Raw genomic sequence first — 16483 nt, 5'->3', positions numbered from 1 at the left:
ATAAGCCTACACATGTTCAGTAAGGTAACTAGTTTTTATCAGCTCTTACAGATCAGATGTGAGAAAGCAGATTGCAAAAGTAAAGGGCTATGATAGAAATGCTGCTCTCTTTCCGTATCAGTGAGACCTGAAATCACACAGTTCTGCTGCTTGCAATTGTGTCAATAAAACATGAGGAAAAAGAGTTGCATAGGACCAATAAGTACCACTGAAATCAGTGAGGCTTACAGTAGTAAGCCTCACTGATTTCAGTGAGTAGAAAGCAAGAGTACTACTAGGCATATTTAACATCAAGCCAACAAAATATATTCACAGTGCATCCCTAAAAATAGTCACTGTTCTTTAAAGGACCGTAATTTTAACAATCTCCCAAAATCTTCAATCTGTTTTTTTTTTCTGTCTGCTTACCCTATAGTACACTGAAGGAGTCCAGTTTGACTACTAGAAACCAAATGGACCTTGGTTATTAGATAGCTTTTTGCCAGAGGATTTTCATTTATAGAATGAGCATGTTTGATCTGGAAGCTACTGAAATCTAAACACAGAACTCTGCAATGCCATTCTTTGAAATCTTTTTTCAAAAAACACGTTGGGAAACAGTCTTTCTGCTAGACTTTCCGTTTAATGCAAGAGCAATTTTCAAAAGACTTAAAACCCATGCATATGGGTAGTGATGCTCTCCCTCAGGCCTACAAGGCTCATGTGACTATTGATGTAGTAAGAGCTTTTCCGTGGTTCAATATCCACTTAGCACCGGATTTTCGGATCATGACTTAGAGGCAATTACTGTCTTCTCCTAGCAAGATGGAAGCTGAATGCTATACTCCCTCTGATTATATATCCAGAAAGTATATGCCAATAGCAATCTGAGCATTGATTGAGTGTTGATTAATACTAGTAGTGGAATATAAAAAGACATCACTCAATATGCAAGTTCATCAGTCAGTTTATAGCAAACTGGTCTCTCAAAGAACATTCCAAGAAAGCTTCCAAGCATGTGACTATACACAGGTCTACTTACAGGTCAAATTTACTTCTAATTTGCAATTTAAGTGTCAAATTCAGGAACCAACTCCTGTGCCAAGTTAGATGACAGAGGGACATGTATAAGTAATTTATAGTCTTTTCCAACCTAATTGATTCTGTGATACCTTTGAGATGAAAAATAGTGTCTGCAAGGACAAGAGCAAATGGGGAGTAGCAGATTCTGATTCCCCTTGGAAGAGCTTTTGGAGACTGGGACTTACTTGCCTTGAAATAAGTTCCCACTTATTATTGTGAGGAAAAGGCTACTAAATAGGAACCAAACTATGTTCTGCAGCTAACTAGCTCTTAATTCAGAACATTTTATCTTTTAAGTCTTCTAGGTTGGTTTTTAATGTTGGCAAAGTAAGCACCATTGAATAACAGAGTCAAACTACATGTCAGACAGTTTGTGGGCAGCATGGAGAATAAAAAGGAGGTTTTTTTCCCCTTGTGTTTAGTCTTCATATGAATGCATAAAAAAAAGGCTCTGAATTGAATGTTACCACCATTGTATTGTAAAGCCAAGAGTATTACCCTGAAACCAAGGGATTCATTGAAGATTGATCTATCAGTGGCAGAACAGAATCTACAAATTAACACTATTAAACTTCTAATTAACTTGTCTCTTTGTGTTACTCTTTACTTGGCACTACGCTTAACAAATTCAGGGATTTTTCAGAGAGCAGTCATACATCAAATTTTGTAATAGCGCATGAAAATCTATTTATCTATTTCAAAAAGAGCATAGCAGATTGAAAACTTATACAGTTCTTAGCTTTTCTAGGAGTATTTCTAGTACTTCAACCCATGTATTTATATGCTTAATGCCAAACAGGCTATGCAAATCACAATTTATTTCCTGGCCTGTAGAGATGTGTTTAGTTAGACCTCGCTGACCTTTCTTGACTTTGTAACACAAGCCTCTGACAGCTGTAGAGGACATGATATCATTATTTCCTCATAATGAGACATCTTTTTCTCAGTCAAAGGCCACAGCAGATTTCAAAGCAGGTTATGGACACAGATATGTATAATGCATTTGTAACTTTCATGACCTACATTTCATACAGCTACATGATGAGTTATTGGTTCAGTCACTTTTCAGACAGCTTCGCAGAATTTGGGTTTGTGCATTTTGCATATTCCAAATGTATGATTGCCAGATGGTACAATCCTGACTTTTGTGTTCAGCTTTTGAATGGACTGCTGTTTTCTTTCCATAGATCAAGACTAGAGGAATCCTCTGGATCACAGGGAGAAAAGAGGGACACAAGGAGTCCTCTGAAGTTTAGTTTTCTGACTGACTTAGAACTCTAGTGATATTAATCTTAACTCCACAGTTACTTGTAATTGTCTTGCCCCTTGGAGCCTTGTCAATAGAATCTGATAGAAGAAAGAGAGCTTTTACAGTTCAAATCTTCAGGCTACCTTTTCCCATATACTCAGTCTTCTTCACAAACACTTGTATTGCAAGGTAAAGAAGAACTGGAATTAGTACAGAGAAGGGCAATCAGTATGACCAAAGGTCATTTAGGAAGAAAGATTAAATAGCATAGTCCATTGTAGACTAGAATAAAAACAGTTGAGGGAGGACACACTCAAATGTATGAAGTCATGAATTGCAGGGAGAAAATAGGGAATGCTTATGCAATGCTTCTCACAGCACATAAGGTAGTTAGCATCAAAAACACAAGAAAAAGAAGCTAAAACTCTACAAAAAAGTATTTTCTTTTGTTTGCATGGAACTCAGCTGTGGAACTTACTGCCACAGGATGGTTGTGCAGGTCAAAAGCATAAAAAGATTCAAAAGGAATTAGATACAATCCCAGAAGAAAAATCTTTCAGGTATTACTGAATACATGAAGATAAAACCACTGTCGCAGGAAGTACCTAGTCTGCAAATTATTAGAGACATGGAGAGTTTACCAGAGGAAGGGGCATTATATTTTTTCTACCTTTTCTTTAAGAATGTCCACCTAACTTCTGTCAGAAATATATTACCAGGTAAAAAGAACTTTGATCTGACACAGAATAGCTGTTCTGTGTTCTTGATACCTTCATCAACTGCCTTTGCAACTCTTCAGGGAGATGAGAAGATTATGGTAGATTGAAGGCAGTTATGGGGATTTTTGCTTCTCAGCTGTCTTTGCAGAATGTATGTCTCAACAAGGCCAGAAACTCTTGTCTTGTATTTCTACCCTGACTTGGATCTCAAGACTTTGCATTTGCTTCAACTGTTCTTTACAGAATAAATGATGTGAGGCTGTATGGAAAAGACAGTTCTGAATATATGCTAGGTTTATTCAAAGCTCCCACTTCAGAGGGTTTTCTCTCTAACTCTGTAATCCCTGCACTCAGCAGCACCCATGCTCAATGTGCTTTGCAGTGCTTTGTCTTTGCTCAGAAAGGTCATGCTGTGGAGGATGCGGAAAGCAGCACCAGCTCAGGAAGGATTTCACTGAGCCCTCAGATAGCCTCTGGTAATTCACTGTGTAGTGACTTGTGGAAACAAACCCCCAAACTCACAAAGACTATTGAAGCAGGTATGTTTGTTTACACAGCTGGGTGCATGGGGAGCAGCCTCGCCAAAACATGCGTACCTACTCCCTTTGTTCAGCCCTTTTTCTGTGATACAATGTTACATATGCATTAGTTGTGTTACATATGCATTAGCTGTGTCAGCAAATTCCTGAAAACTGGGAGGGGAAATCATTAACATACATCACACCTCCAACTCCACCTCAGAACGCCCCTTGGGGGTCTTCATTTGGGGTTTTTTTGGATGAAGTAATAGTCTTCCTTGGCTCTGTCCTTTTCCTTTGCAAGGAATGTGGTGCTGACAATGGCCACTCACCTCAAAACCGGTTTCATCTTGTCTCCTTCTCTCGAAGTCCCCCTTTATCAATCTACAAGGTCCCTCTCAAAGCTCCTTATCACAACTCCAAGGCCTCTGTTTCTGCTAGAATCCTCATTATAAAGTTAACCATATCTTGTCTGTAAGTTAGTATAAGCAAGCAAGGCCTTATTCTAATTTAACAGTATTCTATCTAAAAATTAACTCTATTAAGCATCTAAGGCTACAATCTTACAGTCTAGACAATCAAAACTGAAAACATATCCTGACAAGGGTCTTGCTTGTCTGAGTCTTGCTGCCTTCTGGGAGAGGGAAAGAAGGGTACCTCCATCTGGTATGAGGTGTCACAAAGGTGCTGATGAGCCCATCTTCCACCTACAGCCCCTCCGCTTCAAATTTTTTGAGCAATTTTTTCCTATATAAAGGGATTCAAGTGTACAGAACTTCCTGAGCAAAACTGAGCCTAAGCTTCTTCTGAAAATCTGGTCAGTCCAGTCATAGGGGTGCTTCTGGAAAGACTAATTTTGAAAAATCTGGATAAGCAATGTTTTTGAACTGTGGAATAAGGTGTTTTTCCTGTCATTAGAGGGAATTTCTTAATATTTTGTAATTCAATTTGAAGGAAGTTCTCAAGGGACACGGCCCATCTCTTCGGTGCACACCTTCCAGCATCTGCAGCATACAATGAGATCTTGACCGAGCATATTGTTGAAATGGCCAAAGCACAGGGAATACATGAGGGAATACATAACTAATAGGAAATATATGTGATTATCTCACAGTCTAACGTGCCTTTGTCTCACACTTTTCCACTGTATATTTTAGTTCATTCTTAGGACCTCAAAGACTAGAATGATAGGGTAGGTGTGTGCAATCTGTTTATATGTTATCAGAAGATATTTAAACGAGGACCAGATTGCCTTCCTTGGCTACTGGAAGGAGCAGACACATGGTAGCATCGAGATCTCTAAGTCAAGCGAATACTGCTCACTAGCCTAGACAGAGAATTGTACTAATATAACTCTATTACTCTGGGTATTTTGAGTAGCTTGGCTTTGCTGACACACTTCTTGGCTGTGTTCAGAGCTCTGAGTGTATCCCAGGATATAATTAGCATTCACATAATGCAAAAGATCAGTAGCACTGCTAGGTGAGAGTTACAAAAGCACACTGCATATCTGCCACTGCATCTTAGTGATATATGACCACTACATCCTGCAGATATCAGATCTGCACAGGAGCCTTTTGACTTCCAGTTGGACAAGGCTTCAGATGTGCAGGGAACCATCAGAACTGGCTCCTAGGTAGCCTCTACCACTGTAGAAGCTTTCAACAGCCAGGACAAGGCAAGGAGGACTTGTGAACTCCAAGAGTGACCATAGAAAGCTTAGTTGTCTCTTCATGGCAGAAGACAGGAGGTTTCTTCACCATCATCCCTACTCTGTACCTGGACTTCCAGATATTGTGACATTCAAGGCCACTTGCCTTGAAGGGGAGTCCAAAGCACATGATTAAACACGACCTTCTCCCTAAGCAAAACGTATTCAGTGACTGATTTCCAGCAGGACATGGTTACTGTGTATTTATGTGATTACTACAGACAACAGACTCAAGGACTGATGGAGTCCTGTTCATATCGAAACGGAGGGCCTCACAGTAAAAGTGTCAACAAGCTGACTCACGGTACTCTGACATGCTCAGGAAGAGTCATCATGGCTTACCTTTTCCATCTGCATAATCTTACCAGCTCTAGAGAGCCTGAACACACCCTTTGTTTCTCTCAATCCGATGACATAACTACAGAGAAAAAGTGTTTAGCAGCACAGAACCCATTTTGCTGGAAGACACTGGACAGCAGGTGAAATACAAACAAATACAAATTTTGCTTCAGTGACATCGAGCATCTATGAAAACACTAGCTCTGGTGAAGATTCCAGCTGCAAAGGCCTTCCTGTAGAGACCGCAGAGAAATTAGCCAGTGAATTGATGATGCATATAGTTAGAAAATAGTCTAAAATTAAAAATTAATTAAGTTTCATCAATGGTTCCCTGAAAATAAACAATTAATTATTTACTACTTATAGATACATATTTATCTTTTAGCGTTTCAGAGGTCCAGATGAACTCTGGTACATTGTTTCTACATTAAAAATATCTCAAACACCACCACAGTCCTTTTTGGTTTTTCCCCCAAGGAAAAATAAAAACAAAGCCTTGAAAAGACAGAAACCGACCCTCATGCTCATTTGCTCTAAGCACAACACAGAATAAAGAGGAAGGACATAGGTGGGGAAACAATTCATCACCACTTCAGCTTGAGCCTTGACTTATAGTATCATAGTGCCCTGACAAACTAGCTATCACCATTTTTTTCATTCCAAGGAAGGTGGCAGACCATGGGCAGAGATAAGAAACTTTAGGAAAGTACTTTTGGTTTCTTGGAGATTGGTTTATGCCCTGAAATTGGAAGCTTAATGCTACTTCTGTTGGAGATTGTTTTTTTTGTTTGTTTGTTTGTTTTTTGTTTTTTTTTTTTTTTTTTTTTTTTTTTTTTTGGGTGGTTTTTTTTGTTTGGGTTGTTTGGTTTTTTTAATCCTTATATTGTAGCACTAGGCATTCCCTATCCACCTCTAGACCCTTCTGGCATCATTCTAAATCATTTTCTTCAGAGAGGAGTTTTACATTCTGGCCTTAAAAGATGACTATGGATTATGCATTCATTATACTTCTGAACACAGGATGAGCCCTTGTAAGTATTTGGATAAGGGACAGCCTTTGAGAGCCCAATATCCTGTGGGAAATGCTATGGCTGATTCACCAGGTGCCAATATTCTGCCTGGTAATTCACAATTGGTACTCTTCCAATTAGCAGTAGGAGACATAACCGCTAATACTGCCAGCTGATACCTGGAATGCCTTTCTTATCTGTTTGCGGTTTTTTTCCTTGCCTGCTTGTCCTCTTGTATCTTTTTAGAGAGATTCTGCAAGAAGACAACGACATTTTAACACGCAATTAACCGATGCAGTCACAAAAAGGGCAAGTACCGTATAAACAAGAGATACGGCAAAAGAACAGCACACTGAAGAAGACAGGAGGTTTGGTGGGTAGGAAGCATTCCGAGCGTGAGGAGGACGGTCTAAGCTAGCGGAGAGGCTGTTTTCTCGCCTGGGGGATGGCTTGTTGGGGGGCACATGGGTGTGCGTTCTTTTCAAGGCACAGACAAGTGACAAGTCGTGACCTTCTGCACTTGCCAGCTGGAGAGAGAGGCGTAGATCCCGCAGGGCACACGGCCATTTATTTGACTCTAGTCATTTCAGGGGATAACCAGAGCCGGCACACACGGCGGTGTGCTGGCCTGGCTCCTTGTGTCTGTCCCGGTGCGACAGCGCCCGCGGCTCCGCAGGAGGCTGCGGGCCGGAGGGATTGCGCTGCGGCAGCGCTGCCGGGAGCGGAGAGCCAGGCTGGCAGGGCTGGGGAGCAGGAATCCTGCCCTGCAGTCCCGGGCCGCGCTCAGCAGCAGGGTGGCCGGGCGGGACCAGGAGCAGCACCTCCGCCCGACCCCGGGAGTGCCCCGTTGGACGCTGGAGCCCGAGGCGCAGGCGGCCCCAGCGGCCCCTCCCGCTGCCCGGGGGCGGGCAGGCCGGGCTGCCGGCGCCCCCCGCCGCCGGTCGCCATGGCGACCCGCCTGCCCGCGCCGTGCGCCTCCCGCGGGGCTGCTGCCGCCGCAGGGTCCGGCTCTGGCGGCGCCGGCCCTGCTCCAAGGGTTCTCCGCCCTCCCGCCGAGAAGGGAGTCCCTGTGCTCCCGTGGGCAGTGCCAGGCCCGGCCCCAGCCCCGCTGCGCCACCGGGGCCTGCCCGGGGTGGGAGAGGAGGAGGAGGAGGAGGGACTCCGCAGCGGCAACAACTGACGTGTCCCCGCCATGGAGCTCGGCGTGATTCATCAGCGGCGGCGGGGCGGCAGCGGGATGCCGCGCTCCGCTCCCGCGTAGGCACTGCTGCGGCGGGGGCAGCCCCGGCACGGCTCTGCCGCCCGCACCGCCCTCCTCCTCCTCCTCCTCCTCCTGCTCGCCGCCTGCTTCTCTTCCCCCGCGGCTAGGCGAAGATCCCGAGGGAGGCAAGATGGAAGAAATCCTGCGAAAGCTGCAGAAGGAGGCGTCGGGGAGCAAGCACAGGGCCATCAAGGAGAGCTGCACCTGGGCCATCGGTACGGGGCGGGGGGCGCGGGCTGACCCCGCCGCGGCCGGGCTGCCGCGGGGAGCGGAGCGGGGCAGGAGCCGGTGATGGAGAGGTTTTGTAACAGCGGGGGCAGGGAGACCTCAGCAAACTTGTTCCGCGCCGGCCGCTGAGCCTCCGGCGAGTGGGGAGCGACCGGAGCGCCTCGGGCTCTTCAAAATGCCTGGGAGCTCCGCGCTGCTGGAAGAGGCCGTGGCACCTGCTACCGGTCCCGGAGGATATCCGTGTCCCTCGCCCTCCCCACCTCCTGGGTCTGTTTCGTGGCGCTTGCCAGGCAGATACGGGTATCAGTAGCTGTCACTTTCCCTGTATGTTCTGGGGGGGCTGTCTTTTCCTTAAATCATCTTCCTTCCCCTAAATCATCGTAAAAAAAACCGAACATCCAGCATAGTTTTTACTGCTGGCTTGTGTTTGGGAATCTATTTTAAAAGCTAGGAGTTTTGTTTTACTGGATTCCATGAGCTCTTTTATCCTTGCTGTATAATGCAAGTGATCAGTATAACGAGTTCATTTTTTAAGGGAATACAAGCTTAGATGCATTTCAGCATCCACCCATTTTGCAAGATTGTTTGTGACTTGAAGTGTTTTTTGATGCTAGGAACCTGGAGCACTTGTCAGCAAGACTCCTAACTTACATCATCATAACTGTGATACTTTCAACTACTTTAAATTTTTGTTTTTCTTCCATACATAGCTACAGCATTCTGTGATAATTCATACCTGTTGCTGTCTTATTACTGGCCTTTCATCTTGATGTTCCATGGATTGCTTCATTAACTGTGTGTTACTCTTGCACAGAAGCCATGCAAATATCCCATATACTGTTCCAGTTTTAGTATCTGTGCTGCCGAAGTGCTGATATGTGAAAGTGGAAAAGATGGTACTCCATGTCTTTTCATTGGGCACTCAGGCTCCTGACAAATTTATGCAAAGTTTTGTGGACTTGGAGCAGCAGTGATTTTTGTTTTATCAGCTGAAGTAGGTGTAAACTTTAGGATCATTAGTTCAGAGATTGCAGCCAGATGTACTACTGTGGTTGAACTCAGAAGTTTCTTTTAAAAGCCCTGTTGTTTCCTTTGATTATACAGAAACCTTGGATTCTCCTGATGCTGCTATCAAGATACCTCCATATCAGCTAAGGTAAGAACATTTAATGTTGAATCCTGTGGAGCTGTCAGTATTTGTAAAACTGATGCAAAAAATTGAATTAAAAGTGAGGTAAACAAGGGAGGGGGCTGAATCTTTGTGATTTCTTTAGTTTGTAGATATATGTGTCTATGCTGATAGTAGCGGATAACTTTCTGATGATCCCTTGGCCTCTGGTCATGAATGAAATGTGTTAAAATGGGTATGTATAGTGGTGACATTGATTAGAAAGGAGGGCTGCCTGACGGTCTGAAGAGTTTTCCTTCTAAATTACAGCTTTCAGTATAAACGATAATGTTTCCCAGTCTTTTCAGTGTGTTTGTTTTCTTTTAAATCTAAGTCAGTTTTTGTTTACTGGAAATAAAAATTCTGGAAACTGAAAAGTTATTATGTAGCTAGGACACTGACTAAGAACTAAAATAATGCAGTTTCTATGCCTACTTCTTCTGTTAGCCTACTAGATTATCTTGAGTTTCTATGCCTACTTCTTCTGTTAGCCTACTAGATTATCTTGAGTAAACCTTCTTCCTTCTTCCTTCTTCCTGCCTCCATTTGTACACCTATAAAATGGGGGACGTGCACAAGATCTCATTTTGGAAATTCTGATTGTTATGGAGTAAGTGGATATGCAAAATTATTCATTGTCCCTTCTGACAGAACCATTGAGAATCATCAAAAGAAACTAGCAAGCACACTGTTTAAAACAGAAGGATGTTGTTTCACACAGCCTAATCATTCAGATGTGAAATATTTAGGCTTGCCTTATTGAAGAACATAATGGATGCTAAAAAATTACATGAGTGCAAAAAGCACCTCAACAAATCCATGGAAGAAATTGATTGAAGTCTATCAGATGCAAAGGTACCCCTTTTTATTCAGAAGTACTTTAGTCAGAGATGATTGAGTTTTTATAAAAGAGTATATAGGAGTTTTGCTGGATGTGTGGCCTGTCCTGTAGTCCTCCTCGATGTCTATTATGAGCTCCTGACAGAGGTGCCATTTTTTTATCACAATATTACTCTCAGTCAAGCAGTCACTAAATAGGAAAGATATAAGAGCAGTTCTTTTGCCATTCTAAAATCCTATCAGTTCTAGTCCACAAAAGGCCTCAATGAAGTGAGGGATGGATGTAGCACAGGTCTGACATAACCAATGCCAGACACATGCATCTCCAGCATAGACTGGAAACAGCTGGATGGCTAATTCCCAGTAGCTCCCTTAGAATTATGTTTACTTGTCACCGTGGCTGGAGAACACTTGGCTCTTCATCTTCCCTTTTATCAGCCTCTATCTTTATGGTCTCTCTTTTTAAGTGCTATTGTCATTCCCTGTGAATTAGTTAACTAGCTATTACCACACTACTTCCTGTTTCACTTGCCTACTACCTCTTTACCGATATGTCTACCTTTTTCTCTTCTTCCCCCAGTGTTCTTAATGATGTATTTGTTTAGTTGGGGCGTTTTTTCCTCTGTAAATCCTAATCGTTTTAAATAAAGCTAAAGCCTTCACAGGTGTCGATGTGAAGTAAACTCTTAACGTTGGACTTGTCAGTAACAATGCACTCATTATTACTGAATGTTTTGCAAAATAGAAGGTACACGGGAGAATTTAAGTAAAAGCTTTTGTTGTGGGGCCCTTGGTAAGTCTCTGCCACACATCCTCAGACGTTGTGGGACCTGTCGGTGAACTTACTTTTCCCTCTCTGATAATAAGCTACAGCCAGGCTCCAGATCAGGACACTGAGCTACATCTTGGGTTGGAGTTCACCTGCACGATGTGCAAATTAGATAAAAATTCTTCTTTGCTTGGTATTAGTTAAGAGCAGCACTCTAATGGCTTGGTTCCTAACACTAGAAAAGAATAGCCTTGAAAGTAAAGTGGCAGCTATGACCAGAAATACAGCCAAGATACAGGATGGAGACATTCTAACCATGCCTCTTTCCTGCTTTCGACTTATATCAGGTGCAGGTTGTATCACCTGCTGTAATGCAGGTCAGCCTCTGGCTGCTCATCCACTTGGAATCTGCATCTGTGCTTCACACTTTCTGCTATAATATTTTTGAGTGTAGTAACAGAGCACGAGAATGTGTTCTGGAATATTCTGTAATACTAGAACTAGAGTGAATCTTGCCATTAATTAACCCTAATCCACAACTCAGATCTGCGATCCATAGCAACAACGTACTGCAGGTGTTAAAGGCAGTGTGGCAAAAAGTTCAGGAAAAAATGTATTTATGAGCTGAATTTTGAGTACTGTATGTGGGGGGAGGATGTTCCAGCCTATTTAGTAGTAAAGTTTGGTGTGTCCTTAGAATATAGTAGATATAAAGAAAGGACATCAGCACTTCTTTACAGGGTATTTTGGGAAGTTCTTGATCTAGGGCACATCCATACTGCATAGGGATGGAGAACAGATTTATGAGCTGCCATGTCCAGTTGAGATAGATACTGGCTTGGTTAAAAAATAGTGAATCAAAGAAGTACTCTAGTCAGTATTGTTCTGTTTCTCCACAGAGCAGTGTCTTGCTTCCACTAATGAGTTGTGATGTTGTTGCCATTTAACAGGTTGGCTGTGACCTTGCTTAAGTTCTTTTCCTTCTAGAACTGAAGAATGAAGACTGGTCACAAGAATGAGAGTGTGTAAACTGTATACTCACTTTTTTTTTTAATTATAAAAAGAAAAGCCATTTGCTGTTTTTGACACCCCAGTTCCAGATGACTAGAGGTTCTTCATAATGTTTTCTTGTAAGATCATGATCCTAGTGTGAGAATGGGGAGGACAAGGTATCTTTTTGCATTTCCTCAGACTATGACCCATTTGAGTTCAAGGGTTTTTTAACGTGTATTATATCAGCTACATACTTGTCTCCACAAATAGTGTTGAGGTAGATTATTTCTGTGTTCTGGTTTGCTCCTGACCTATCCATAGTCTCCTCTCTTGTGTTGGACCTTTGTTACTGAACACCAGGCAGACCACATTATAGTTCTCTGATGTGTGTGCAGTTAATTAGGGGCTTTAGCTTCAGCATTTGTATGGGAGCCATTTCTAGCACTTGTCTGGTAGCAGTTTACATAGCACATTTGCCCCAAAGGAGTCCCAGTGACTGGACATTCAGCCTGGAATGTCATTCTTTAATTAGTTTGATAGAGATCTGTTGGGTATATCTTTAGGGAACTAAATGAGACTATTTTGCTGTTCCACTTCCTTTGATGTTAATTGGACTTAGGAATCCAAATCCCACTTAATGACCTTGCATATTAATTCTAGTGAGGGGCATTATTTAAATGTCTCACTTCCTACAGAAATAGAAATCTCCAACAAATACGGAGTTTCCCACAGAGTCTTGTCAGCTCTGCCTTGAGATAGGAATATGTGTGACTTTTGGGACCTTTTAGCTTATGATCAGAGTATTGGGCAAGGTCTGGGATAGTAACAAAGATTAAAGTGGATCAAGATGGAAATTATTTGAAGTCTGTTCAAGGCTTTGTTGTAGATGTTCTGTGAATTCTTGAGGAGGGAGAGTCACATAATCTATTGGTAACCAGTCTCTTGTTACCTGCCTCGTATGATGATATTTTTCTCTGAATAGGAGTTGTAAAGATTGGATATATATTAAGTCCTTAAGGAGGCTTGATGGATGACTTAAATCATGAATTAGATAAAAGGAATTGATGTGCTCGTGTTTTAATTGGTGAATTGATCACACAGAAAATAGCTTAAGAGTTGTCTGCCAGCAAACAGTTGTTTGCTGCTAAGTTGGGCTCTGTTTACTTCAGTATTTTCAAGATGACAAATTCTTCCCTAAGGCCAACAATATACACTGAATAAGGCTCTCTTCTTGGCTAATCCCCGGCCAGTTCCTCTACTGTGATTTTAGAGGCCGAAATATGACCTGTTAAGGGTAACTGAACAGACACAAGAAAATAAGCTTTGAAAAAAGAATTTTTGATCAGAGCAGTTTAATACTCATTAAACTGGAGGATTATCACCATATCAGAGAATAAAATAAGAGGCTAGACAGTGCTTGCCAGTCACATACCGCTTTGAAAAAACTTGGGTTTACCAGAGTTTCTTGGAATGCTTTATGAAGTTAAGTCATACCTTATAGGCTATGTAAAACTTAGTGGCTTCTTACCAGCACAGACTTAGTGCTGCTAAGAGGAGGTTGGTTGGGACTTCTGAGGGAGCTTCTTTTCGGAAGGAATGCAGGTTACATCATGTGCTGTGTCAGAAAGTCTCACTTGAATCCTTCTTGTATTTCACATTGGCCTTTCAAACATGATCAGTATTTCTGGAGATTACAGCTGGAAAGTCAGAAGTCAGTGATGAGCAGGGTCCTATGTAATAACCAGCTTACATCCAGTCCTGTCTCTTCTGTTTGTGTCCCAGTAGTAGTTGTCTTGCCACTAGTTTTTGAGGGCAGTTTGGGAACTTCAGTAAGCCAATGTGATGAAGAGCTGTCAGGAACAAACATATGTCTTAAACTTAGGTGAACTCTGACATATCTATCCTCCTTGCGTTTTTTTTTTTATAGTCATGGGCATCTGGGAATAAAAGTGGTACTTCTAATCTGCTGCTTATTTTTACATCTCTAGCTTTGCATTTGACATACTTCTTGAGAAATATATAGCTTATAAACTCTTAAATAAAGCAACATGCTCACTCATTTTACATTACATGTACTCAACAAATAATAAAAGCAGTAATTGTGGTGTGATCATCACCAAACAATCAATGCTATCGAGACTTACAATCCACTTAGCTTTGCAGGTAATTCATCCACTTAAAGAATCTTGAGTCTTTGAGATGTGTTTTGGCTTCTCCATTGTGAAGAAATGTTTATGATTTCATCATTTTTGTATTTTCCCATTTCTTAATTTTGTTCATATTTTCTATTAGTTTCTTTCTGCTGGGAGAGAAAAACTATACATATAGCAGATCCCCGACCAGAAATAGTGATTGTGAGGGGAGGAATGGCTGTCTCTGAGGAGTGGTTTTAGCATATCACTCTCTATTTTACTCTTTTGCTTTTTTAAAATACTTTCTTTCCAGCTCTTGCTCTCACAACCACCTGGCATTAAGTGCTCCTGTGCTTTCCTCCTGAGTGTGACTGTTGGGTGACTCGTGCTGCTCAACCATTACATGGTCGTTGTCTGGCATTCAGCAAGTGATTATGAGTTCCTTGGCAGGCATGTGGCCAAGAAGAGGTTCTAGTTGCAGAGTGGATCGTTGAGCTTCATCTCTTATGTTGGCAGTTTACAGCCTAAATCGAGACTTTTGGGGGCATTTATGTAGCCCGTTTGGTGTTTTGAATGGTGTATATGTACTGGTCTTGATTTAAAATATTGCATTCCCAGTTCTAATGTTGAGGAGTAGGTGAGGGGAGGAGATCAGTGTCTAGAAAGACAATGTGGCACTGTGTAATGTAGAATCAATCTGCATGTTTAATTTGGGATATGTAAGTGGCCCTTCTGATGGTCAGGTACATAATCTCTTCAAAACTTTGCATCTGTTCTGGGACTGAAAAGACAGCACTATTGAAGAGGAAAGGGATGTAGTTTCTGTAGTGCACGTCTGAACTCTTGCTGTCAAGACAAGATTTCAAAAGTGTTGAAAGGCCTCTAGATATAGAAGTCCCTAAAAACCTGCTAGCGAGGGTTATTGACTCATGAATGTATCAAGCAAGGCAAGGTTTAATGTTGTCATGGACAAAGGTGCATGATTTCTGCTACACTTGCCTGTGGGTTTGTTGTGAGGGGTTTTGGTTTGGTTTTGTTGTTGTGGTTTTGTTGTTTGTTTTTTTTTTAAGGGCAGTGCTTGCTGTTTCTGAAACTATCTTTCTGCCCTTCCTGACATTCTTTGTGGTAGTGAACCTTAATAGTCGCCACTGCCTTGGGTCTATGTTCCTTTTATAGATTCTTCTAGAAATTTGTTCTACATTTATGACAAAAGTCCACTGTGTGCTGGTCTCTGCTGGGCTAGAGTTGATTTTCCTCATTGAGCTGGTAGGATGGGAGTGGAGAGCATCTGAGTGGGGCTGAGGATGAGAGCCGTAGTTTTAGCTGTTTGTCTAACTTCTAACAACAAATGCAACTGAAATATTACCCTGAGGGTCTAAGGATGATAATGGGATAGCAGTGTATTTAACGTGTTTAAAGTCTTTGCTTTAAACATTTGATTACTTTTAGTGCTTGCAGAGGAGAAGAAAATGAGAAACATCATGAGGCTGTTTATAATTGCCTTAGAGAATGAAATATTGTTGGGGGGGGCAGGCAGGAACCAGGGGATGGAAGAAAAGTGCCACTGAAACTGAGAGGACTGTTTTCCTACTGAATGATGCTTTACTCTGCCGTGGTCTTTGTATGATGCTGTGCAAGTCACGACTTTTCTTTTTTTTGAAAATAAAAGGGTTAGTGGGAATAATAAGTAATTTCTGACATTTCTTTTATTTACATTCCATGAAAAGTAACAAAGCTGCAGGAAATTCACTACCTTTCATTTCCTTCAATGTTTGTTTGCTTAAGAAATTGAATATGCTGAGGTGCAGTGAGTATAAAATTACGTAATACATTGCAACTGTGGGGATATTTTCAACAACCATGTCTTAGGTCTGTCAAGATTTAGCATTGAACTGCTGTGAAAGGTGAATGGTATTGCAGATTGCAGCATTGATCTTCAAAATGTAACCAGTAATGACCAGAAATGTATCTTATTCTCCCATTTCTTCATCAAACTTCTGTAACTCGCTGTAGGCCATCCAACCGTGATGGAGAAAATAAGGTAATGTGCAAGTTCTCTATGCTCTAGTATCTCTATGTCTCTTTTCTGTTCCCTCAGTTCTACCTAGTCCCAGCATTGTAAAACTTCTCTTGCTGGAATTTTAATTTTCATAAGACACTTTATTTGTTATTTTCAGGGAAAAATCCTTAACTTCCTTTCCAAGCTTACCAAGTAGAGGGAAGAGAAGTTTCATGGACTAGTTTGATAAGCTTTCAAAATTGTAGGCTGAGCCACTCCAGCATGTCCTCTACTTAAGGGCAGGAGGTGTACACTAAGGATGGATACTGTGCTTCTCACCTCATCTTCATGCTGTACTTCAAATTATAATAAAGAATATCACCTGAAGGATACAGATTGCTATATAATTAGGATCTTGTAAGGTTTACATGTCATGAAATTCCTTAAGAGCAGAGTTACTGTGATAGCTTGTGCACAAAGGGCAA

General features: G+C 41.8%; 1 protein-coding gene across 6 annotated transcripts in view; it reads left to right on the top strand.

Moving 5' to 3' along the window:
- Nucleotides 1–7618: 7618 nt before the first annotated feature.
- Nucleotides 7619–16483, top strand: part of ARFGEF3 (ARFGEF family member 3) — a 91373-nt gene continuing 82508 nt past the window's right edge. For 4 of the 6 annotated variants that reach the window (XM_064649328.1, XM_064649327.1, XM_064649326.1 and 1 more), the window contains exons 1-2: nt 7622–8084; nt 9202–9253. In XM_064649328.1, coding sequence (XP_064505398.1) covers nt 8000–8084; nt 9202–9253 — 137 coding nt within the window. In that variant the 5' untranslated portion in view covers nt 7622–7999. Of the gene's footprint in view, nt 8085–9201; nt 9254–16483 lie in introns of all 6 variants that reach the window. The other 2 variants (XM_064649330.1, XM_064649329.1) reach the window with 2 other exon arrangements.

This window comes from Pseudopipra pipra, chromosome 3, assembly GCF_036250125.1.
Source record: "Pseudopipra pipra isolate bDixPip1 chromosome 3, bDixPip1.hap1, whole genome shotgun sequence".
NCBI classification, from domain to species: Eukaryota; Metazoa; Chordata; class Aves; order Passeriformes; family Pipridae; genus Pseudopipra; species Pseudopipra pipra.
The sequence above is the reverse complement of the archived record's forward strand: the minus strand, read 5'-3'. Positions and strand labels throughout refer to the sequence as shown.